The sequence below is a fragment of the Geotrypetes seraphini genome, chromosome 16 (assembly GCF_902459505.1).
Source record: "Geotrypetes seraphini chromosome 16, aGeoSer1.1, whole genome shotgun sequence".
Classification (NCBI taxonomy): domain Eukaryota; kingdom Metazoa; phylum Chordata; class Amphibia; order Gymnophiona; family Dermophiidae; genus Geotrypetes; species Geotrypetes seraphini.
Genome location: NC_047099.1, coordinates 10241862 through 10266233, shown reverse-complemented (window position 1 = coordinate 10266233; position 24372 = coordinate 10241862). Strand labels below are relative to the sequence as shown.

Here is a 24372-nt window from a genome sequence, read left to right as displayed (position 1 = left end):
ATGGAATAATGAACAGGGCATGTGATCTTCTACTATACTTATAAGATGCCATAAGAAGTCTATCGGCCATATAAAGTGGAACAGTACCATACATAACTTTATAGCAGTGGTCTCAAACGCGCGGTCCGCAGGTCCTATTTTGAGGCCCTCGGTATGTTTATCATAATTACAAAAGTAAAATAAAACCGTTTCTTGATGATATGTCTCTTTAGCTATAAATGACAATATTATTATTAAGACTTAGCCAAAAGGAAAGATTTAATTTAATTTAATTCTTATGTACCGCTAATAACCGTGAGGTTTCTAAGCGGTTTACAAAAATGAATGCATTAAAAGATACAATAAATAAAAATAAATAAGATAGGTACTTGGAAATTCCCTAACTGTCCCAAAGGCTCACAATCTAACCAAAGTACCTGAAGAGACAATTTATGAAAAATAAAGATAAAATATAAAGACAGAGATAGAGATAGAAATGAATATTCCACCAAGTAATGAATAAATAAATTTAAAGATAGAATTAAAAATAAATAAGTAAAAAAAAAAAAAAAAATAGAGATAAAAAATAAGTATCAAGAGAAATAAAAAATATATATTTAAAGTATTCTCCCCTGCTGGATCGGGGCATCAGGTGTCCTGCTGGAGAGTTTTACCTATAAAGAGTTTTACCTCATACAAAATTGTCATTTCTTTAATAAGACATGAACTATTTTTTTCTGAGGCCCTCCAAGTACCTCCAAATCCAAAATGTGGCCCTGCAAAGGATTTGAGTTGGAAACCACTGCTTTATAGCAATGACAACTTTATAGCAATGAAAACTTGAGTCTCCATCGGAAGTCAATGCGACTCGCGGTAGAGAGGCATTACCCAGCCATACTTCTTCAAGCCATAGATCAACCTGACTGCCGTATTCTGAATCAATCTAAGTTTGGCCATTTCTTTCTTAGTACTTGTCAAACACACACTTTTACAGTAATCAAGAAGACTCGACAACAGTGGCTGAACCAAAAGTTTAAAAGCCTATTGTCTTGTAAATTTACATTATGTCTAGTTTGGTTTTTGTCTATATCATGCCTCATGCGTAGTATTGTTGTTAGTCTCCCCTCTTTTATGCTTTACTAAGGTGCGGTAGCCAATTCAGCACATGCTAAATCAGCTACCGTACCTTAGTAAAAGGACCCACACGTTGGAGGTGGACTGCCCGGGTGCCATCTTGGTGGGGGTGCCAGCACCTCTCCACCCTCACACACCACGCTTATGCCCCCCGTACCTCTTTAAATCTTTGCCAGTGTGAGCAACCTCTCCGGTCTGCTGCTTGTGCTGGCCTGGCTTCCCTCTAAAATCACTTCTGGGTTGCGGAGCCAGGAAGTGACAGCACCAAAACCGGCATGAGAAGCAGGTCGGGGAAGCTGCTTACCTGGTGAAGATTTGAAGAGGTATGGGGGGAAGGAAGGGCAGGAGTGTGGGGTGGGGGTGGGGAAGGAGCAAGGGACACAGAGAGGAGGGCACGGTGGGGTATCACTGCCCCAGGCGCCTCCTACCATTGCTATGCCACTGGATGAAAATGTATACACATATACGGACACTCATGACATAACCAGCTAGTAAAAAATGCACACCCCAAAAACTAACAAAATTAATCACATGTGTACAGCCTAGCTTGGTATGTACTGTACACACAGGAGTGCTCACCTTATTGACTGGCACATGTCCAATCCCATCTTGACACAGTTTTTTGCATGGTTTGGTAATGAGACAGGCAGCCCCGAAACGCAGTAATAACAGTCCCCGAGGATTTTGATCCGCATGCACTCATTATCCTGAAGAGACAGAAGTGCGACAGAGAGAGGGAGAGAGAACACAGATGTTACCCTCAAACCAATTCATTCATGAGAAAAGGCAAGCTGGATGGTTTTATGGGAAGGTAAATCCTTTCCTTGCAGAACGTACCTTTGCTATTTGATCAAATTTCCCAAAGAGCTCATTCAGCATGAGGACAAGTTCTTTTGGGGAGCACTCACTCGCAAGTCTGGTGAACCCCACGATGTCTGCATAGAGGATGCTGAATAGTGGTTTCAGACCAAAAAGAAAAGGAAAGTGAGATCAGTATATATCTCTGGAGAGAACCACCACCAGTAGGGAAATCGACTCTCGAACATTAAGAGGTTCCCTTTTGCCAACAAATGTTTTAAATTGTCTCTATCCGAGTGACTCATGCTGAAATATAAGAGCTATCTCCACAGTCACTGCTCTCTCAGAGGTCTTTCCCATACCCTGCTCAGGATGTTTATTTGGGTTTCAGGAAAGTTTATTGAGCCGCCATCATTTTCAGACCTTTACCCTTTGATTTTCTCACCTTCTTTCTCAGTTTATTACGGTTTTATTTATTTTTTTGCTTTGTTTTCACAATAATAACATCGAGCAATCATTGAATTTGAAAATAACGTTGCCAAAATGAATCACAAATAACAACATTCTCATCTAAATGAGGAAATTACCCAAAGGGGAATACAGAAATTGTTTGCTGTTAAGACACAGCCATAGCTAATTAGGGGCCCCTTTTACAAAGCCATATTAGCGAGTTGCGGCACGGCAAATGAGACGCAGCCCATAGGAACTGAATGGACTGCATCACATTTGCCACATAGGAATCGCTACTGTGGTTTTGTCCTTCAGAAAGAACAGGGGAAATATTCAGCGATTTGCTAACTGCCACTGATTGTATGCCCAGATACACAAAAAACAAGGAAAGAAAACCCCACGAAAAACAAAGTCCCCAAAAGTGGGGATGGAACAGTGCACAACCACCGGGAATATATAAACAAAATAAAATCATGACGGCAAGAAATTCTTCCCAAAACTTTATATTGACTTGACCTGACATGGACAGTGTTTTGGCTCAAAGAGTCTATCTCAGGGGTACATTTTGTCAGTTGGGGCACAGTCTCATGAACTGGAAGGAAATCAATGCCTCAGTACTTCAAAGAGTAAGGGCAACTTTAAAGATCTTCTTTTTCTCTTTATTTTCTTCCCCGCCACGAGACTACCATTAGGCACGGGACTCTGTACGTGACTGCTGAACAGCTCTGCCTTGAGGCATCTCCTGACGTCCTCCAGCACTTCTCTCCCAACCTGCAGCACTTCTGCTGGATGGCTCTGCCCAGAAATTCAGTGCTAGGCTAAGTCAGGGCTTCAGCATTGAATTTCTAGGTTTGTGGAGCTGGATAAAGCATTGCTGGTTCAGTGCGATAACCAGCTATGGGGACTGACTTTTATGTGGGCCTATTTATGTGGTTACCTTGGCCTGTTAAATGAAGAATAGTGGCACTTAACTATCCAAGTGCTAACTCTGTCTCCCCCAAATAGTCGATTTTGAAATACGTAGGTGCTAACAGGACATTTTCAGCAGTACTGGATAGCCCCAAACAAGTGGTTAACCAGCCAGAAACAGCTTCTGATTGGTTAAATCATAAGAATAGCCTTACAGGGTCAGACCAATGGTCCATCAGCAGCCATTTTGAATATCGTCCCAAATGTTATTACTGAAAACCATAACTAACTGACAAGATTCAAAAGACACATTTACAGGGAAATTTTTAACAAAAATAATGCATCATGATGAGCCAAAGCCCTAGATCACATTATTGTCTGCAACGTTTTGATTTCAAAGGAAAAATTCTTACAGGGGAATAATAATACTAGTATTTCTGTTCTGTGCTACCTAGTGGTAAAGCTGCTGCCTCAGAGATTGATCCCAGCTCTGCTCCTTGTAAGCCTGGGCATGTCACTTAACCCGTCAATGCTCCAGGTAAAAATAAGTACCTGTATATATGTAAACCTCTTTGAATGTGTAACCACAAAAAGGTCTCATCCCTTTCTAGTCACATAGGTCCCGTTACCTAACATTTTTGTGCCGCTTGATGTAGAGGTTGTGGAAGTTGTTGGTGTTCTCATGCTTTGGCTGCCCCTCCTTCAGTCGCTCAATGATCTCTGCTTTCATCTCCATGGCAATATAGGCAGGCAGAATGGAGAGCAGCAAGTGCTCCTGGGAAAAAATTTATGCAAGAATTAAGGTAACAATCTCTCAACCGCAAATGAAAATATAAGTAGTTTACCCCCCCCCCCCCAAAGTTGTCACATTTCAGATTTCTTTGCTCAAGAATTTTATAATCACAGCTAAAACTTGGCTATTTAATCAGGTTTACCCTGCGTGGACAAATAGCCTTCATTCAATATCTTCAGCCAGTTTCTGTAGGCTATTTTCTTCCCAATAGATGGAGGGGATAAGAATGTTAAGAACATAAGAAGTTGCCTCCGCTGAGGCAGACCAGAGGTCCATCTCGCCCAGCGGTCTGCTCGCGTGGCGGCCCATCAGGCCCATTGCCTGAGCAGAGGTCCCTGACTAGCTCTATAACCTATCTCTACTCCTATTCCTATAACTTACCTCTACTCCTATCCCTATAACCTACCTCTACACCTATCTATACCCCTCAATCCCTTTGTCCTCTAGGAACCTATCCAAACCTTCTTTGAAGCCCTGTACAGTGCTCCTGTCTACCACAGCCTCTGGAAGCACATTCCATGTATCCACCACCCTCTGGGTGAAAAAGAACTTCCTAGCATTTGTTGAACAATTATTGACTGAATACATGTGTAAAATTGAAGAGTGGATGGGAGAACAAGGTCTGAAACTAAATGTAGATAAAACTGAAACAATGTTTGTAGGAAAGCCAGATTACTAGTGGCCTACAGAGGTGAAAGTTATTGATGATGTTCTCTCGGTACACGAGTCTTTGACCATTTTAGGTGTAAGGCTTGATTCTGGCCTAACAATGAAGCTGCAAGTGACTAAGACCATTCAAGCAAGCTTTGCCCAAATGCATTTGCTATACCGATTAAAACCAATGTTAGCGCCATATGATTTTCAAACTGTTGTTCAGGCTATGGTTTGGTGACACTTGATTACTGCAATGCCCTGCACCTTGGAATAACAAAAGCAAGATGCAGAGCACTGCAGGTTATACAAAACGCAGCAGCACGATTGATAATGGGATTGTCTAAATATGATCACATTTCACCACATCTCCAAAAATTGCATTGGCTTCCAGTCGCCTTCAGAGTACGGTATAAAGCAGTGATGATTTGCCATAAGTTCTTGTATGGAAACATCCCAGAATCGTTTAAAAATAATATACAGTGGTACCTTGAATTACGAGCATAATCCTTTCCAGGAGCATGCTCGTAATCCAAAATGCTCGTTTGTCAAAGCGAGTTTCCCCATAGGAAATAATGGAAACTTGCTTTGATGCGTTTCCCCCCCCCCCCCGAGAACCGGCATTGCTCCCCTCGAAGGCCCCCCCCCCCCCCCCGCGATCAGGCACTCCTCCTGCGATCCGGCCCAGCAGAGGAGGAAGCCGATTTTCAAGAGTGCCCAGATGAGGGTAAGAAGCGGCGGGAGGGTGCCCAATTGTGTCGGAGGGGGGTCGGATCGTGGCGGGGGGTGCCCAATCGTGTCGGGGGGGGGGGTCGGATCGTGGCGGGGAGGTGCCCAATCGTGGCGGGGAGGTCAGATCGTGGCGGGGGGGGGGGGTGCTCGTAAATCGAGCCATGCTTGGTTTCCGAGGCACCGATTTTGCAAATGTTTTGTTTGTCTTGCAAAACACTCGCAAACCGGTGCACTCGTAAACCGAGGTACCACTGTACTTAGTTATACACCAAAAAGATCTTTGCGTTCTGAGAATCTAGCTTTACTGAAGACGTCTGTGAATCCAAGACTTGTCGAGACTGGTAAAATGACTTTCTGTTGTGCAGGAGTTAAGTTATGGAACTCCTTGGGGGGGTCAGATACGAAATTGCTGTGAAAAGGGAAGGTTTAGAAAATTACTTAAGACGCAGCTATTCGTAGACGCCTTTTTCTAGCAACTTCTAGTAAAGTTGATGAACTAGCCACAATCTTTAGTATCCAAATTATGGTGTCTTTCTGAGGATTGTTTGCATGCTTATTTTATCATATGTCTATTTTATCATGTATTTGTTTTATCATCTGTCTATTTTAAATATTATGTATGTAAATTATGTAAACCGCTTAGGCCCTCTTTTACAAAGGCGCGCTAAGCGTTTTAGCGCAGATTTATCACGCACTAAATCAATGCGTGCGCTAACTGCTAACGCGTCCATAGGATAACATGCACGTGTTAGCGTTTAGTGCGTGTTTAGCGCACACTGAATACCTTTGTAAAAGAGGGGGTTAATGGCATTTTGAAACCATCTTATAAAGGACAACATTTATTTTGAAGGGGAAATGTGTAACCCCTCTTGCTATGGGTTTTATTGAATTCTGAATGGTCCAAGCTATGTGTGCTTTCTCATGTTTCCTTCTCACTCCCATACTATTGTCGCACTTTTCCCTGCCCTGTGCTCACCTGCTGGCGTTTTTCAGACTCTAGCTTGACACGGGACTTGACAAAGTTGAAGGTCTCGTGGTAGGTCTCTTGCAGTGCACACTCCATTAGGTTCTTATGGTAAGCACCAATTAGGTTACCACAGAGGAAGATCACCACATTGGCAAGGAGCTGAAGAGGAAAATAGACACAGTAAGACAAAGATGGAAAGAGATTAATAAACACACAGCATAGATATGCAAACAGAGATAAAAATATATGTATATTGGAAAGAGAAAGATACACGGTGACACTAGGAAGTTCTTCTTCACTGAAAGGGTGGTTGATCGCTGGAATAGTCTTCCACTTCAGATTATTGAGGCCAGCAGCGTGCCAGATTTTAAGGCCAAATGGGATAGACATGTGGGATCTATCCGCAAAGATAGATAGGGAGGGTCATTGGGGTGGGCAGACTTGATGGGCTGTGGCCCTTATCTGCCGTCTATTTCTATGTTTCTATGTTTTTGAAAGGGTTTTTCCCATGTAGTGCCTCTAAAAAAAATATTGGATACTTTCCAGTGAAGGGATCAATATAGGAACCAATACAACTGCATCTTTTTATGGTTTATTTATATAAAGATTAATTGTGCTGTAAAAATCCTATCATCATCTATGTAGCAAAGCCACCATCTGTCCTTTCTCTGCAAATTGCAAAAGTAGATCTCCTAGAGGGCCTAAATGATCCCCGAGTTTCTGTTGCCTTAAATCAGTGGTCTCAAGCTCAAACCCTTTGCAGGGCCACATTTTGGATTTGTAGGTATTTGGAGGGCCTCAGAAAAAAAAGTTAATGTCTTATTAAAGAAATGACAATTTTGCATGAGGTAAAACTCTTTATAGTTTATAAATCTTTACTTTTGGCTAAGTCTTCATAATAATATTTTCATTTATAGCTAAAGAGACATATGATCAAGAAACTATTTGATTTTACTTTTGTGATCAAATTTCAAGTTTATTAATTTTTAATATACTGACCATCAACGGGTATCTAGCCGGTTTACAATAAAATGTTAAAATAGGGATAAAAAGTTATGTTTATAAAAGTAAAGTTTAATTAGAGAGAGGGGAAGTGTACATTAAGGACATGGACAAGACAAACTTGAAAGTGATGGTTAAGAGGAAGGGGAGGGGTAAATTTACATAATAGAAAAGGAAGAAAAAGAAAAGAAAGGGGGTTGAAAAGAAATGGAGGGAGAGGATAAAACATTAGAAATAGGATCGCTTCATAAAAGCGGTTGGTTGAGTGAGAGAGCGGTAATTCAAGAGCAGTTGAAAGCATCTAGAAATAGGAAAGTTTTAAGCTAGTCTTAAATTTATCGATTAGTTTTTCATGGCGGAGTTGAGATGGTAAGGCATTCCATTGTTGGAGCAACTACTGAAAAATTTGATTATGATAAACATACTGAGGGCCTCAAAATAGTATCTGGGTTTGAGGCCACTGACTTAAAATTACACTCACTAGATTATCAAAACTATTCTGGACCTCATCAAGATAGAATGAAGATGAGAAAAAGACAAAGAGAATGTGAGAGAGCAAGAGAGACAGAGGAAAGATAAAAGAGCATAAGCGGATAAGCGGAAGTGTATATATAACAGAGAGAGAGAGAGAGATGCTAAGATGTTTGTTCTCACCTGCAGGGCCAAATCTGCCTGAGAGGTGACCTCCCTGGACAGGTAAATGCTCAGGGTTATGATATGAGAGGTCGATGAAAGCACTCCAGCGATAATGGCATTCCTAATACTGATGGGCAACATGGTGTATCCCACGAAGATGATGAACAGGAAGAAATATACCTTCAAGGGTGTAAAAATTTGATAAGAATTCATTACATCGCTTCCCTTTTCCTGAATGAACAGTCATCACTGTTAATCAAGAGCCCTCTGCAAGCTGTTACACAAGCACCCAGTAGGGAAACCAGAAATGAATCATCTGAAACGTCTGCTCGATGCCTCAACAGGACCTTCCAGGAATGCTGCAATTGAAGTGATTTATCAAGGCCATGTTTACAAGGTCAATCGTGAATGACAACCACAGTCAAAAGAAAAAAAAATGTTCTCTGCAGTGGAGCATTAAAGGAACAGAGCTAGCTGGATTCTTCAACTTGCCTGCATTTGAAAATCTACTGTTTCCTTTGTGCTATACTGTATATTAAGTTTTCCAGGGTCCTGCATTTGAGCTGTCTGTGCTTCATTTGTAATTTTTGAAGTATTGATGAAAATTAACATTAGACAGTCCCATTCCACCCTTCCCCCCCTATAACTTACTCAGATTCATTCATAAGAGCAGCTTCACTTTGAAAATCTTTTTTTTCCAAAGCTTTATTTAAAGGTTTTTTTAAATAACAATACACAAAATGCAATGAGCAAAAAGGTAAAACACTTTCAAAATCTTTAGCAATACTAAGCTATGACTGTAATTGATTTTACTAGACCATAATTTTAAAATCTTCAAAATTATGCCTAATGAGGTCTCTAGAACTCTCTTCTCTATCAACAGAGCAACAAAATACTGAAATTTGTAGCTGCAGATTTAGTGTACAAACTTATAGATTGACTTTGATCTAAGAAAATTCCATTAGGGGAGAAAAACCAAATGCTGCATTCTAGTCTTGGTCCACAAGATGGTGGTATTACACCATTTGTGTCAGAGTACTCTGCTGGGACATCTTTCATTTAATTTTCACATTCTTAGCTGGAATTCTAGGTTTAAGTTAATAAGGTCTTGGCTCTAAACTCCACAAAGAAGCAGGAAGCATCTGAGGGTTCTCCGATTCATTTCACAGATGCTTTGAATTTCCATCATCTGCTATCCCACCCTGCCTCTCACTCACCTGATCCCAGGGAGTCACACGGCCACTGCAGAAGATGAAGACATAGCCCATGGTTATGAGGCAACCCCAGACCATCAGTGAGAAGACTTTCATGTAGCGCTGGAAGATGGGTTCTATGCAGATCAGGAAGAAAATGATCAGGAAGACACCGAGAGCACAGAAGATGGTGACCAGGAAGGGGAGGTGTTCTGAGAATAACTGTGCCACAAAATAAAGACAGCGAAAATAAAATATTTATAACAGGAGATATGAAATCATTTCAGAGTTCTGTGCTCAACAATATACATTGGTGTACAGGCAGTCCCCAAGTTACAGATGCCCGACTTAAGTACAACTTGTACTTAAGAACATAGTTGCGGCTTCATTTGATTTCACTAAGCAGTATTTCCAGTGGCATAGACTTCTCCTGTAGCAGATTCAGGAAAGATTCATGGCCAAATTAAAAACAGACTGTGGTTGTACCTTAGAGGGAACACTAGGGACAGTTGGGCCTTTTGTTAGCTGGGAGCAGAGGGAAGCAGCAAGAATCTTAAAATCTACAAGTTCCAAATTACATACAAATCCGACTTAAGAACATCTTTTAAAACGTAACTCGTTCTTACCCTGGAGACTACCAGAGACTATTGCACTTCTCTCTCCTAGCTCTTATCAAGAAGCCATCAATAGCACCCTTTTTTGTTATTCCTTGTCACTTCACTCTGTCTGGTTTACATAAAGAAATGATCATACACCGATCTCTCATTTCCTCACTGTTTCTGTTATCTGTCTCTTATTAGGAAGCCGCTGGACCCTGGCACTTTTCTCCACTGTCGTGCATAGGCCTGCAAATCCTACTTGAATTTTTTTTAGTATCCACTAAGTGTCACTGTAAGAACAGTCCTCAATCCTCTCTTTCTCCACTAGAGGGCTGGAGGAATTACAGTATTTCATCAGTGTCTACAGCCTGACGAACCAGGGGTGCAATCCAGGAAGCTCATAGAGCAGTGCTACCAGTCCAAGTCCGGAATGGAACCCAAGCACCTCATAAAATAACACACTCAGCCTGTGCTGGGAAGGGAACCCAGGGATCTCAGAAGCACTGGCTTGGGTATGCAGCATTGACTAGCTGGGCACTTACCCGCCCACTGGCAAAGGACACCACAATGATGGCAATGCATAGCCCCAGAAGAATGACCAGCAGCAGCAGCAAAATGAGTGGATATTGCTGGCTCAGACAGTAGGAGGTTTCGTAGAACAGGTCCTCTTTCTCACTGGCACCCACCACCTTCTGTTTTTGGAAGAAAGGCCTTTGTCTGAAAGGCATCTGGATGCCCTCCTACTTCACCACTCAATTTTCCAAGCAGAAATGCAAAAAACGTGAAAACAACAGAATGTATTTCCTGAGGGATGGATTCCAATATACTATACAATGAGTCTTTCCCCAGCCCCTGAACTGGAACCTCTGAAGCTAGGAGGTAGGAACCAATTGTTCAATTAATAAAAGCTTTATATCCAGGGGGAATAATTTTAGCATCTAACTTTGTTTTCACAACCATATGTGTCCATCCAGGTTTTGAGTTAGATCTTCTGAAACTAGCTAGGATGGTTGCCTTTTCAAGTGGGAACTAATTGTTTAACTGCAAAAGGTTTTATATTTCAGGGGAATCATTTTCATATCACACACTATGTCACAACCAAAGTGCTCTTCCAGCTTTTGACCTGGATTTCCTGCAGCTAGGATGGTCACCTCTTCAAATATAAGCGAACTGCAAGCTTTAGTGTCAACGAAGGAAAGAAGTAAGAGAATCAGTGCAACATAGTGTTTCCCACCAAATGGGTTCCCCTTCTGACTGTGGTGGGGTTATTGGTCTTCTGGGAGAGGACAAAACAAGGCCCATACTGAAGGTTGTGATGGATCCTTTAAAACAAGGCACATCTTGAAGTCCTTCTTCACTCCAGGTGGGGCAGTGGCTAATTGTCTTCCCTCCAGAGAATGTAGAGAAGAGTCTGTAACAGAAAAATGATTAAATCAAGTCCATCGTCTGCAGAATTATACCATATATTTACATACTAACCAGTGGATAACTTAGACTGTTACAAACATTTCAGTGTTTACAACCAGTGCAAGTATAACCACATTGGTTATATTATAATACACAGAAAAGGAAAATAGTTTTTAAAAGACAAAGCAGAAAATATTAAGATCTTGGTCCCTCTTTCAGAGAACGTAACCCAGCTCTATGAGAATAATTCAGGCAATCACAGGAAGGGAATCTTCATGCTGGATAACCAGTCTAAAAAGGATTAGATTGGACCTTTAAACTAGTGTCACTGCATTAAGATGATAAGCGTTGGATTGATGGGTTTAAGGTTCACCACAAATGCTCATAAAGCTTCAGGTCGATGATTAACACATTTTTATCTTGTCCGCTTAGCTTTACAAAGCTGAAATTAAGTTGGTCTATATCTGTTTACTTTCTTTTCCATTAAGGTGTAAAATGTGAAATGCGCTTTGGAACATTTTGCCAGGAGGCTCCTTGAATAACTTAAAAGAAGCCTTACATACAAAGCAACTGAAACACGAGGAAGTCCCGGGCTGGACATCCCACTCGTCCAAGAAGAAAGAGTGGGAGAGGCAGGGCAGGAGACCTGATGGAGAGGAGCTCTTATGATGGAGGTAGATAGGGGATCACCTGCATGTACATCTCTCCTGTCCTTTCATGCTCATGTATTCTGTGTGAATTTGCTCCTGGCAATCCATGTGAGATCACCATTTGATGGTGATCTCATGCCTTTAACCAACAGAAGAGTTCTTCCAGTTGCCTGGGCTCCTTCCCGTGGCCTCTGACCAACAGAAAAGCCATCCCAGTTGCCTGTGCACCCATCTGTGTCATTTGACCAATAGAAGAGCTCTCCCAGCGCCCGTGCACTTCCTCACTAGCCTTTGCCTCCCACACACAGTCCAAAGTTCAAGCCCGTCTTGACACCTACCCCTTAGCTTCTCTGTCTCCTGTCCTATCAATTATTGGCATTCCTTACGTTTTGTCGTGTTAACTGCTTTGTTGTTCCTGCTATGAAAAGTGGTTTAGCAAATTTTAATAAACATATATCAGCCAGGGATATCATTGCTCCTAAGCCGTGCTTCGCAGAGGAAATGCATACGATGCTCAAGGGAGGGGCATTTGATAACAAGGAGAGAATATATATATATATATATATATATATGTTGCTCATAGGAGGGATGCAATCATTAGAAGAGAATGCACGTGTGATCACTTCCCTCCCCTGCCCACCTTGTATATTCTCTCCTGTTGATCGCACATCACTCTTGCGTGCTCTATATACATTCAATGTTTCTTGAAGCAGCTGAAAGCTGCGCAGGAGTCCTCCATCGGCATTCCTGCCGGTGGGGAGGTAATGCTTTAATAACACACTTTCATTCGTGAGCTGCTTCGAAGGAACGTTGCGTGCATTCTCTCTGAAAAGGTCAGCTTAGCAGTAGTGACATCATTAGACAGATGTGAAGAAAATTAATTTGAAAGAAAGCTGCAGGCTTAGACTTTGGGCCATGTGTGGGAGGCACAAGCCAGCAGAAAGCACAGGCAGTGGAAGAGTGCTCTTATTGGGCAGAGGCAATAAGAGAGAGCAGAGGGAGTTGGAAAAGCTCTCCCATTGGTCAAAGTCCAGGGAAGGAGCACAACAGGAAGCTGGAAAACACCTAATGGTCAGAGGCTGATGGTGGGAATGCATAGGGTTGACAGACGTCCGGATTTATCAGGACATGTCCTCTTTTTAGAGGACTGTCCGGGCATCACCGGCACTTCGTCCGGGTTTTGAAAACCATTGAGCTCAGGGCCGCATTTGGAAGGATACGACGCAGGTACGACACAATGATGTCACACACATGCATGCACCGTGCGTGATATCATATCGCATCCGTGCATGCGCAGATGCCCTCCAGATGCGGCCCCGAAGGGACGGGCCGAGTTTGGGGGACGGAACAGGGCAGGGCTGTGGGCGGAACAGGGCGGGACCTGGGGTGGAACAGGATTGAGCCATACATCCTCTTCTTTGAAAGGACAAAATTTGGCCACCCTAGGAATGCAGGCAGCTGAACGAGTTCTTCTGTAGGACTTCCATAAAGGCAAAGGGCACCAGGGCAGTGAGGGTGGGGGTCTGGAAGGAGGGTTTGCCTCTCAATGATGCCATCAGAGGGCAAGCTCCCTCTCTGTTGATATGTCCCGCTTGTTGTCATCGCAGGTACAGCTTGCATCATCTGAGACAGACTGGCCTGGTTAGCGGAGTAAGCTCCAGTCCATTACGTGTGACTTTACTTCCACAGCTGAACTGACCACCCCGGTCTTTGCCACCCCTGCCAATCACCCATAAAAATACTTCTCACCCACTACCACTAGCCTAGTCTTCTCCTCTGCCAAGTTATGGAATCCTCCTTCCAGTGCCAAGTTATGGAATCCTCCTTCTGCCCCTTCTTCATCTGGCAGGATAGTACGACAGAGCTTAGGGTGAACGGCTCTGAAACACAATGGTGGTAGTGGTGGTGGTGGTGGTGGGGGGGGGAGATAAAAAGTTCTGAGTCAGGCTGACCTTGCTAGGCCGACTCTAGGTATACTAAATCTCAAGGCATGTCCAGGCTTTCTCAATGCACTCTGAAAGTACCTCCCCCACCCCCCAATTCTGAAGGATTTGTCAACATTCCTGCCAAACTCTTGGCGATTAACTTCTCTTTCCAGGTTTAATGAATGCTAGTCTTGTTCTTCAGTTATGTAATAGTTCACAAAAAATGCCAAATGAAAGAATTTGTGCTCCATTTAGATAAAGAGCTTAAGCGATCAGCAAGTCCTTTGATGGAGTATGATCACCAGGAGAGATACACATAAGGGATACAAAGGACGGATCTGATCACCACAGTGAAAGAGGCTCACTGAAATTAGATAGCCTCTGTAGCATACTGGATATCAAGGTGAAATGATGCTGGCACTACAGAAGCACCCTGCTGGGCTATATGTGAACTCATGATATTACCTGGCACTGAGCTATGCTGTATGAATGGTCAGTGATGTCACAAAAGTGCTTTGCAGTATTGCAATTAAAGATATAAGAATGCTCAATGACATCAGAAGGGCACTGTGCCATGCTATAAGTGAAGCTGTAATAATGCTTGATGACATCACAAAGGCACTGTGCTATTATATAAGCGAAGCTTTGACAATGCTCAGTGACATCACAACGGTGCAAGTACAGCTGTAAAAATGCTGTGTCGTATTGTAAAGATACTGTTTGTACGAGGCTATAAATGAAGCTAATGCTGGGTGACATGACAAGGCATTATGGCCTAGATTCACTAAAGGCACAGAACGGATCCGATCCGTGTTGCTGATTCACCAATCACCCTCATGCAAATGAGGGTGATCGGAATCATGCCCCCAACCGACTGAATCGGATCGCTGAACAGCGATCCTTGAGCATGCGCAGACCATCTGTAGATGGTCTGCGCATGCTTAAACAGTGCCTTTTTTTTAACTTTATAGTTTTACTTTTCTGCACGGCAAGATGAGATTTGGGGTATGGGAGCAGAGTCGGGCAGGAGAGGGGAGCAGGGCAGCGAGATGAGATTTGGGGTACGAGAGCAGAGTCGGGCAGGAGAGGGGAGCAGGGCGGCGAGACGAGATTTGGGGTACGAGAGCAGAGTCGGGCAGGAGAGGGGAGCAGGGCGGCGAGACGAGATTTGGGGTACGAGAGCAGAGTCGGGCAGGAGAGGGGAGCAGGGCGGCGAGATGAGATTCGGGGCAGGAGAGCAGAATCAGGCAGGAGAGGGCAGCAGGGTGGCAAGACGAGAGTCGGGGCAGGAGAGTAGAGTTGGGCAGGAGAGCGGAGCAGGGCGGCAAGAGGAGAGTCGAGGCAGGAGAGCAGAGCAGGGCGGCCAGAGGAGAGTCGGGGCAGGAGAGCAGAAAGGAGAATCCAGGCAGAGAGAGCAAGATGCAGTTGGAAAGCAGTTAGCGACTGGTCCCCAGCGGTCGCTTCTTTTGTTGATCGTTCAGCCCAGCCGGTTTTCAAGATTTGTTTTGTGAATTGCTGCCTGCCTACATTTTAATGCCGATCCCCCTCATTTGCATGCGCGAATCGGATCGAAAGATGATCGGGACAGAGGTGAATCGGGCTGGCGGAAAATTGGGTCGCAAACCGATCAGTACACGATCAGTTTGCTTAGTGAATCTAGCCCTATACTGGGCTATAAGTGAAGATGTGTTGCATCCAAGAGGTTCTAACCAGTGCCTTTCAGTCAAAGTTTCCTGTCTAGATTTTTCCACTAGCTAAATTTAGTGCTTCCAGCAGGTGTAGCTTGATGTCATGTAGATCTGAAGCTCAGCGGGGGTCTGAATTTCTTGCAACAAGTTTCACTGCAGTGAGGTGGAGAAGAAACCCAAAGAGAGCCCTCAGTAGAATTGAGCCTCTCCTCGGTCTGAGGGCCAAAAATCCCTGCAGCAGTGAAGAGGACGCAAAGGGGCACACACAAAGCAACATCCATACCAACACAAACACACACACTGGCTCACTAACAATCACAAGCAACACACATCTGAGCATACACTAACACACAGGGACTCTGGTCTATCCAGAGGGTAGGAGGCGCCTGGGGCGGTGGCATCCTTGCCCCTCCTCTCCGCTCCCTCCCTCCGCCATACTCGCCCCCTCCCTTCCCCCGCACCTCTTTAAATCTTCGCCAGCATGAGCAGTTTCTCCAGCCTGCTGCTTCCGCCAGTGTTGGCTTCCCCTATGACATCACTTCCTGGCCCCGTGACCTGGAAGTGATTTCAGAGGAGAGACAGGCCGGTGTGAACAGCAGGCCAGAGAAGTCGCTCACGCTGGCAAAGATTTAAAGAGATAAGGGGGCGGGGAAGGGAGAGTGTGAGCGTGGTGTGGCAGAAAAGGGCTGGTGCCCCCACCAAGATGGTGCATTGGGCGGTCAAACCCCCCCCCCCCCCTTACTATGCCACTGGGTCTATCTGTCTATAGCAGTGGTCTCAAACTCAAACCCTTTGCAGGGCCACATTTTGGATTTGTAGGTACTTGGAGGGCCTCTGAAAAAATAGTTAATGTCTTATTAAAGAAATGACAATTTTGCATGAGGTAAAACTCTTTATAGTTTATAAATCTTTCCTTTTGGCTAAGTCTTAATAATAATATTGTAATTTATAGCTAAAGAGACGTATGATCAAGAAACTGTTTTATTTTACTTTTGTGATTTTGATAAACATACCGAGGGCCTCAAAACAGTACCTGGTGGGCCGCATGTGGCCCCCGGGCCACAAGTTTGAGACCACTGGTCTATAGGCATACTCAGACATACATCCATATGCATAAAAACACACTTGAGTGGACACAAGCGCTCCCACAATCGAGCCACTTATCTATAGACACCTACAAACATCCAAGTACAATATACAAACACACACATACATCTGTCCATACAAACATTCACAATGACAGCACCACTTGTGTCTAAGCACACATAGACAGACATGGCAAAAGACACATCTGTACTACTGCTGCTATTAATTATTTCTAGAGCGCTACCAGACATACACAGCACTGTACAGAGTCACGAAGGAGACAGTCACTGCTTGAAAGAACTTTCAATCTAAACAGACAAAAGCGGATGGTTAATCTGCTGGTTAGGGTGGTGAGCAGTAGGCAGAGGGGATCAGGGTTATGGATTGAAGGCTATATCACAAAGGTGGGTTTCCATCTACTTGTAAACAAGGGAAGGGACGTGACAGACAAACTCGGGTAGTTTATTCCAGGCATAGGGGGCAGCTAGATGAAAGCAACGAAGGCAGTCGAGGAGAAAAGGTATGGATAAAAACAGCTTATCTGAGGAATGGAGTTCGGAGTTCTCGGATATAAGGAGAGGCAAGAGAGGAGAGATGAAGACACTCATGGGTTGAGCGAATGGTCCCAGGAGGTAATCGCTTACCTTTCCTAGGTGAAAGCTTAGAATTAGTTCTCTGTGTTTTGGGTTCTGTTCGTCTTCTCTCGTTTTCCTGTGGAGACAAGTAGATGATCCCTGAGTCCCCCCTGCACCAGAAGGAGATGCCTGCAAACTCCAGGGCTGGCTCTGGCTTACTCCGTCTCTCTCAGGCTGGAAGTTAAAATGTCTCCAGTACAACTTTCAGCCTTCTTCCCTGGGTCGCTTTTGTGATCTAACCATGGAGGCACCCATCTGTTTCCCCTGCAAGCCTCCACAGGTCGTTAACTCCTACTAATCACTTTCCTTCCCAAGCTGCTCATATGTCATACTCTGTGTCAACCTGACTTTGCCCCTGTGCAGCTTCCAGCACCAATCCACAGCCCAAACCTCCCAAAACCCTGCTTGGCGGCTGAATCTGCCATGCTCCAAAAAATGAGCCCCACGGTAGATATGCAATAAAGAGAAAGTGGGGAAGGGCTATCAATGCCTCGCAGCATACCCTTCTATTCCAGTTCTGAGACCCTCACACACAGCCCTGCTGTACCCTCTGCTGTTCCAGTACCCTCACCCACGATTCTACTAATGCACCCTACTCCTGCCTTACTGCACCCCATTACTAAGACCTACTCTGTTTCTCTCCCACGGCATACCTGTGCCACCCCAGTCTGGAAATAGACGCAGAGCTCTGCCAGCGCTCCTCACTCTTAATTCCAAGACTGAGATTCCCTCTCACCCTCACATGCAGAGTTCTGCTCATTCACCTCAGCGCTGCCCTCCCCTCGAGCTACAATTCAGACTTCAGTTGCCAATGAAATGTGCCGGGGGAAGATTGGATTCTGAGGAATGGGGAGAGCTAGAGTGCTGAGGCAGGACTTTGTGGGAGGCAGTTTATTTCTTTAAAAAATAAAAAAAATTATCTCATGCCTATTACCTAGGCGAGTTCCAAATCGCATACTTAAAAATCACTCACAATACGTAACATACCCCCCCTCCCCTTTTACAAAACTGTAGCGCGGTTTTTAGCGCTGGCAGCGACAATAACAGCTCCGACACTCTCAGAATTGCTATGAGCATCAGAGGTGTTACCGCCATGGCCGGCGCTGTTGTGGAGGAGTTAAAATACGGAATTCCCTCGTGGGCCCAAATGCGAAATTGTCGTGAAAGGAGCCTGTTTAGAAAATTGCGAAAGACACAATTATTTATAGACGCCTTTTTCTAGTCAGTAATCTTCTCTGCTTTAACTGAAGAATTATTCATGATCTTTTTATTTAAGCTTTTGCTGCTATTTTGCAGATATGGTTTTAGAACTGTCTGTTTTATTATGCTCTTTTATAATTTATGTATGTAATTCATGTAAACCGTTTAGTTTTAAACGGTATAGAAATTTCTAAAATAAATAAATACAGTTTTATAAAAGGGGGATAAAATAACAACAGATACAAACCTATAATGAGCAATTAAAATTAACCTACACGGTTAAATATCAAACAGTAAAATTCAGCAGATTTCCAAGGTGAACAGCCTCTGGCGTGTTAAAACAATGTAGGTAAGGGAAGTCGGCAAGTCAGATCCGTAACTTTGGGATAAGGATTGGCTCTAAGGGTTGGGTCGGTCGGGCTGGGTTGTGAAGCGGGGCTGGGCGTGTGCCATGGCTGGACAGGGCGCGGAGCGGTGGCAACTCTGGATGCTGGCCGGGCCCTTCCCGTGGATCACCCCAGCTGCGGCGGGTGCCTCTCCCCCCCCACCTCACCTTCTCCCCCCTACCTCACCCTCTCCCCCCTGACCTCTCTCTCTCCTCCCGCCCCCGCATTAAAAACACAACTATTTGTAGATGCATTTCTTTGATCAATTGACCTTATGTAAAGATTGAATGTCTGTTTTTGTTCCTATCTTGTTCTGATTTTTATAATATTTTATATATGTAACTTTTTGTAAACCGTTTTGGAAAAAAAACGGTATAGAGATTTTAAAAATAAATAAATAAATAAAAATGTCTTAATTATTAATCAGAGTAAGCCTGTACAAATAAACGTGCTTTAAGCATTTTACGAAACTGATCAGCATTTTTACACAAACGTAAAATGTCTGGCAACTGATTCCACAGTTTTGCTGCAGCTTCTGAAAATGTCGACTGGCCTGCAGTTACGCGGGGCTCGATTCTAAAAATGGCATCCCGATTGTAGGCAGCGATAGGCATCCTACCGCTATCTAACAGACCAATCAAGATGCATGTTTTTTAAAATAAATCAATGGGGGCACAGGACGTCTACAATGTCGGCATCGTTCACGCATGTATGGAGACATCTAGGCATGCCTACAGATGCCTGGGGCCAGCAGAGGTGTGGTTTACGCCGGAAGTAGCCTTAGGCAACGGTAGGCGTGCCTAGGCGTTTCTGGTAGGCGCGAGTGAGACGCCTTAAATGTAGACCTGAAATATTCTGGCGTCTGTAGAAGAAAATAGACGCGATTCTGGATGCAGGGCCTACACACGGTAGGCGCCCGTTTTTGCAGGTGCCTACCACGGCAGGCACCATTTCCAGAATCAGGCCCATAATGTTTCTCCCATCAAAAGCCTTGCCACTGCATTTTGTGTCACTTTCAATGCTTGCCATTTATAATTTGTACTCCCTAAAAACAGAGCATCGCAATAATCAATTCTATTTAGTACTAAACGTTTCTGAAATCGCTCATCGATATCAAATATTTCAGTCTTTTTAAAAGATGCTTTCGAGAGAATGCTGCTTAAATAACTTGTGTGATTTGGGCAGTGGAGAGATGGTCCATCTTTTCATTGTTTGCATAAGAAATTCTGTCACTTTTCCCTCCTCTCAGGAAACAGGCGCTCCACTCCACTGATGTCAAGGAATGCCTGGGAGTGGTCTGGGAAGCACAGCTCAGTAGTGCTTTCTCCTCAGCCTCAAACTCTTCAACAGTCACACACCCCTGTGTAGGAATTCCTATTGTAAATGTTTCAGAGAGACGGAAGCTTATATGTGATTTGGCAGGCACATATAAAGTGTTTCCTCCATTGTGTAAGACTGACAGTTGCATGTGTGGCTCCTCTCCCACTCTGCTTTGTTTTACTGATTAACATTTTTTCACTCGGTTACTGCAGAGTAGCAACGGAAGAGGAAGTATGAGTGTGTTCTTCCAGTAGACAATTTCAGATAGCACCGCTATTATGACTTTTTTATCGTTTCTCTAGTGCTATTAGACATGTAGCCCTAGATTTCTCTCTCTCTCTCTCTTCCCCCCACCCCCACCCCACCATGGGACCACCAGGTTATCACAGAATCAAACTTTGTTTTAATCCAGACCCTCTGGGTGGGGGATCTAGGATCCAATGCAACAAAAAGACATTTTAAAAATCCTTCTAGAGCCCAGACTCTTAAAATGATGCCTGGGGACTTGGAAAAGAACAAGTCCCAGGAACAAGCACGAGCACTTACCGGCAACGTCTGATCCAGATGACATGAGCCGTCGGCGTTCAGCTTCTCTCAAACAAGTTTGGAGTTGCTTTGATGCCAGTACGAAACCGGTTGCGAAGACATTGGACGCAGAATATCTTTGGTTGGCTAAAAAATGAATGTAAAAGAAAGAGGCAGGGAAGAGATGAGTTACAAGTATCGTTAAAAAAAAAAAAAAAAAGGGGGGGGGAGTAGGATTAATTAGCTGGCTGAGATCAGTGACAGTGATGGGGAGAGGGTGGATGTAGGAGGCAGCAGCCGGTCCCTCATTCCTTCCGCTGCCTCTAATTACCGAAGTCCCCTACCCTGACACGCAAAGCAGGGGAGAGACATCCACCCACGGAAATGCCAAAAAAGACCTCAACCTGCCAACTACCTGCTTTCCCTTCCACAGCATGCTCACCCTGGTTCCAAAATATAAATAGGTAATAAAGAAAACCGGGAATATAAATCATTTTTCCTCTCTCTCACGGAGCTACCAAGTAACCCAGTTCCAAGAGGGCCACTTTCTTAGCCAGTCCTAGATCTGAACTCTCATAGACCATGTCCTGATAAAAATAACTACTTGTTTTATTGATGGAAGAGAGAATATTTATGTCTTTTTTTTAGTGATCTGAATATTTTATGTAATTATTGTGAACCGCCTAGTATGGAGGATAACGCAGTATGTACGAGTTGTAGAAATAAAGAAATGAATCAATAAACTTGCCTGTCAGAACCGTGTGTTATTTTTGTAGTACCTGATTCTAGAACAAAAAAAAAAAAAGAGGGAAAATGAACCCCCACCTACAATGGAAGGTTAAAACAGCTAGAAGGATGCTAGGTTGCATAGGGAGAGCTATGGCCAGCAGGAAAAAGGAGGTATGGGTCTTTGGTGAGACCTCATTTAGAATATTGTGTACAATTCTGGAGGCCGTACCTTCAAAAAGATATAAAAAGGATGGAGTCGATTCAGTGGAAGGCTACTAAAATGGTGTGTGGTCTTCGTCATAAGGCATATGAGGCCAGATTTAAAGATCTCAATATGTATGGAGGAGAGGTGGGAGAGGGGAGATATGAGAGAGACGTTTAAATACCTAAATACGCATGCGTCGAGTCTCTTTCATTTGAAAGGAAGCTCTGGAATGAGAGGGCATAGGATGAAGTTAAGAGGTGACAGGCTCAGGAGTAATCTAAGGAAATACTTTTTTGCAGAAAGGGTGATAGATGCGTGGAATAGTCTCCCGGATGAGGTGGTGTCTGAATTCAAGAAGGTGTGGGATAGGCATGTGGGATCTCTTAGAGAGAGGAAGAGATAATGGATACTTCGGATGGGCAGACTGGATGGGCCATTAGGCCTTTATCTGCCATCATGTTTCTATCTATGAGGTGAAGAAGGAACCAAAAGATGCTCCAAACCAATGGTAGAAGGTTTTTTTCACTCAAGACTCAGTTATAAATATTTGTTTCTTTGCTTCATCAAATAATACAAATCTGATGTCTCAAATGATACAAATATCACACAGATTTGTACCTGCTCTGAAGATGATGTAAATCCTATTGTCTTTCAGTGCACCTACGATTTAGAACATCGGAGCCAAGAAAAGGATCTGGGTATCATTGTAGGCAATACGATGAAACCTTCCGCCCAATGTGCAACGGCAGCCAAAAAAGCAAACAGGATGCTGGGAATTATTAAAAAAGGGATGTTTAACAAGACAAAGAACGTCATAATGTCTCTGTATCGCTCCATGGTGCGACCTCATTTGGAGCATTGTGTTCAGTTCTGGTGGTTTCCTTATCTCAAGAAAGATATAGTGGCGCTAGAAAAGGTTCAAAGAAGAGCGACCAAGATGGTAAAGGGGATGGAACGCCTTTCGTATGAGGAAAGACTAAAACGGTTAGGGCTTTTCAGCTTGAAAAAGAGACAGCTGAGGCTACAAAATCCTGAATGGGTACAAGTGGATCGATTTTTTTTCACTCTATCAAAAATTACAAAGACTAGGGGACACACAATGAAGTTACAGGGAAATACTTTTAAAACCAATAGGAGGAAACTTTTTTTAAAATACATTTTCTGATATTGGACTCCTGATGCAGGTACTGTTTTGCCGAAACACGGCCATGTTTGGTCTTCAGATTTGTAGTATTTGATGAAGTGAAGAAATAAATATTTATGAATGAAAAACCTGAAGTGAAATACAGGATCTTATTTGAAACTGTAGATCATTCCGTAACGCAGTTAATAAAAACGAAAAAGAATGCGCAGTTTTGCTAACTGATCTAATACCTTTAACAGAGGGAAAGGAAAGCTTGTATATATGAATGGTTCTACAACCCGAAGTTCTTGAAGCACGTTTAACTTGGACTCTCAAACGAAACGGGAACCAGTGTAAATTCCTTAGCAAAGGTGTCACAAGATCGAATTTTGATTTCACCCAAATCAACCTTGCAGCAGTATTTTGAATTAACTGCAGCCTTTTCTCGTTTCTCTTACTTAAAACCAACATAGATGGAATCGCAGTAGTCCAGGACCGGACTCAGCTGTTCTCCTTCCTGGAACTGGATAACTTGGCAGCTATTCCCCGTCTGTATCTCCAAGGACTGTCAGGGGCTTGAAAACTCCCTAGAAAACACTGTTTACTAGATTGGTGTGTATGTGTCTGGGGGGGGGGGGGGGGGAGTGGGAGATAAAGGCAAGCGGCCTATAATTAGTTTGCTTGAAGTGGTTAAGGAAGAGCCCTATTTACCAGAGATGTCACCAGGATACATAACAACACCTTTTATTACCATAAGAAGTCTTGACCTAGAATCCAGTGTTTTTCATTGAAAAAGAAATTCTCTAACAAGGAACCATTGTATGAGGGTTTCTTTCTGGGGTTTTTTGTAGGGTAGGGGGCAAAACATGGAAAAGTGTACCCAGAAACAAGGCTGTAATATAGTTCTACACAAAAAAAAAGACTGTTGTCCCAGAGTAGTTGGTAGAGATTAAAACAGTAACACAATTCAGAGAAGCCTGGAACCAGCACAGATGACTCTTAGCAGCGGGGAGCGAGAAGATAAAAGCATGGGACACGTACAGAGGATTCAGCAGTGGAAGATCCAGGGATAAAGCCTGGGTCTTGCATCAAACAAAAAAGCATCTATTTAGACATAACATATATAAGGACAAAAAAGAAAGGAGATTTGGAAGCAAGACTCTTTTGGAAGATTTGATAACCACTGGTAGCCTCCATAGCACTCACCCAGGCCTCGGAGATTTGGAACAACGGGGAAGGAGATGATGGTGGAGAAATGACCTACTAGAGAGACGAATTTACAGAAATATGCTTCCTTTTCATCTGAGGGCTCCCTTGCTGCCCTTCCCAAATCCTGCTGGGCCGGCTTCAAAAGAGAGATGAGGCAGGGGTGAGGCAGTCTGTGGTGTAATTTCTCACCCCCCCCCCCCCCTCCATCTTGGAAACCAGGACTAGTGTTAGACATGCTGGGACCCAGGGCAGAAATTTGGGACAGGGCTCAAAGCTTGCCAGCAGATTATGTCTTCTTCAGCATAGGACAGGCTTAGGGTCCCCTGTGGCATGTGTCCCGTTTGCACATCCCTAACACCGACCCTGCTGGAAATCCCCCTGCCTGGGTGTACATGACATATTGGGCTGTTCAGATCATTTCTAGTCAGAGTCAAATATCTG

At 43.7% G+C, this 24372-nt stretch overlaps 1 protein-coding gene across 4 annotated transcripts in view; it reads right to left on the bottom strand.

The window, feature by feature from the left end:
• The window catches only part of ADCY4 (adenylate cyclase 4), a 34882-nt gene extending 14176 nt beyond the window's left edge, over positions 1-20706 (bottom strand). Inside the window, exons 1-9 of one of the 4 annotated variants that reach the window (XM_033924881.1) lie at positions 17888-18006; positions 17244-17310; positions 10386-11254; positions 9269-9466; positions 8070-8231; positions 6423-6572; positions 3900-4045; positions 1951-2062; positions 1693-1820 (exon numbers count right to left, since the gene is read on the bottom strand). In XM_033924881.1, coding sequence (XP_033780772.1) covers positions 1693-1820; positions 1951-2062; positions 3900-4045; positions 6423-6572; positions 8070-8231; positions 9269-9466; positions 10386-10571 — 1082 coding nt within the window. In that variant the 5' untranslated portion in view covers positions 10572-11254; positions 17244-17310; positions 17888-18006. Of the gene's footprint in view, positions 1-1692; positions 1821-1950; positions 2063-3899; positions 4046-6422; positions 6573-8069; positions 8232-9268; positions 9467-9870; positions 10358-10385; positions 11255-17243; positions 17311-17887; positions 18007-20686 lie in introns of those variants that run through there. The other 3 variants (XM_033924883.1, XM_033924882.1, XM_033924884.1) reach the window with 3 other exon arrangements.
• Positions 20707-24372: the final 3666 nt, after the last annotated feature.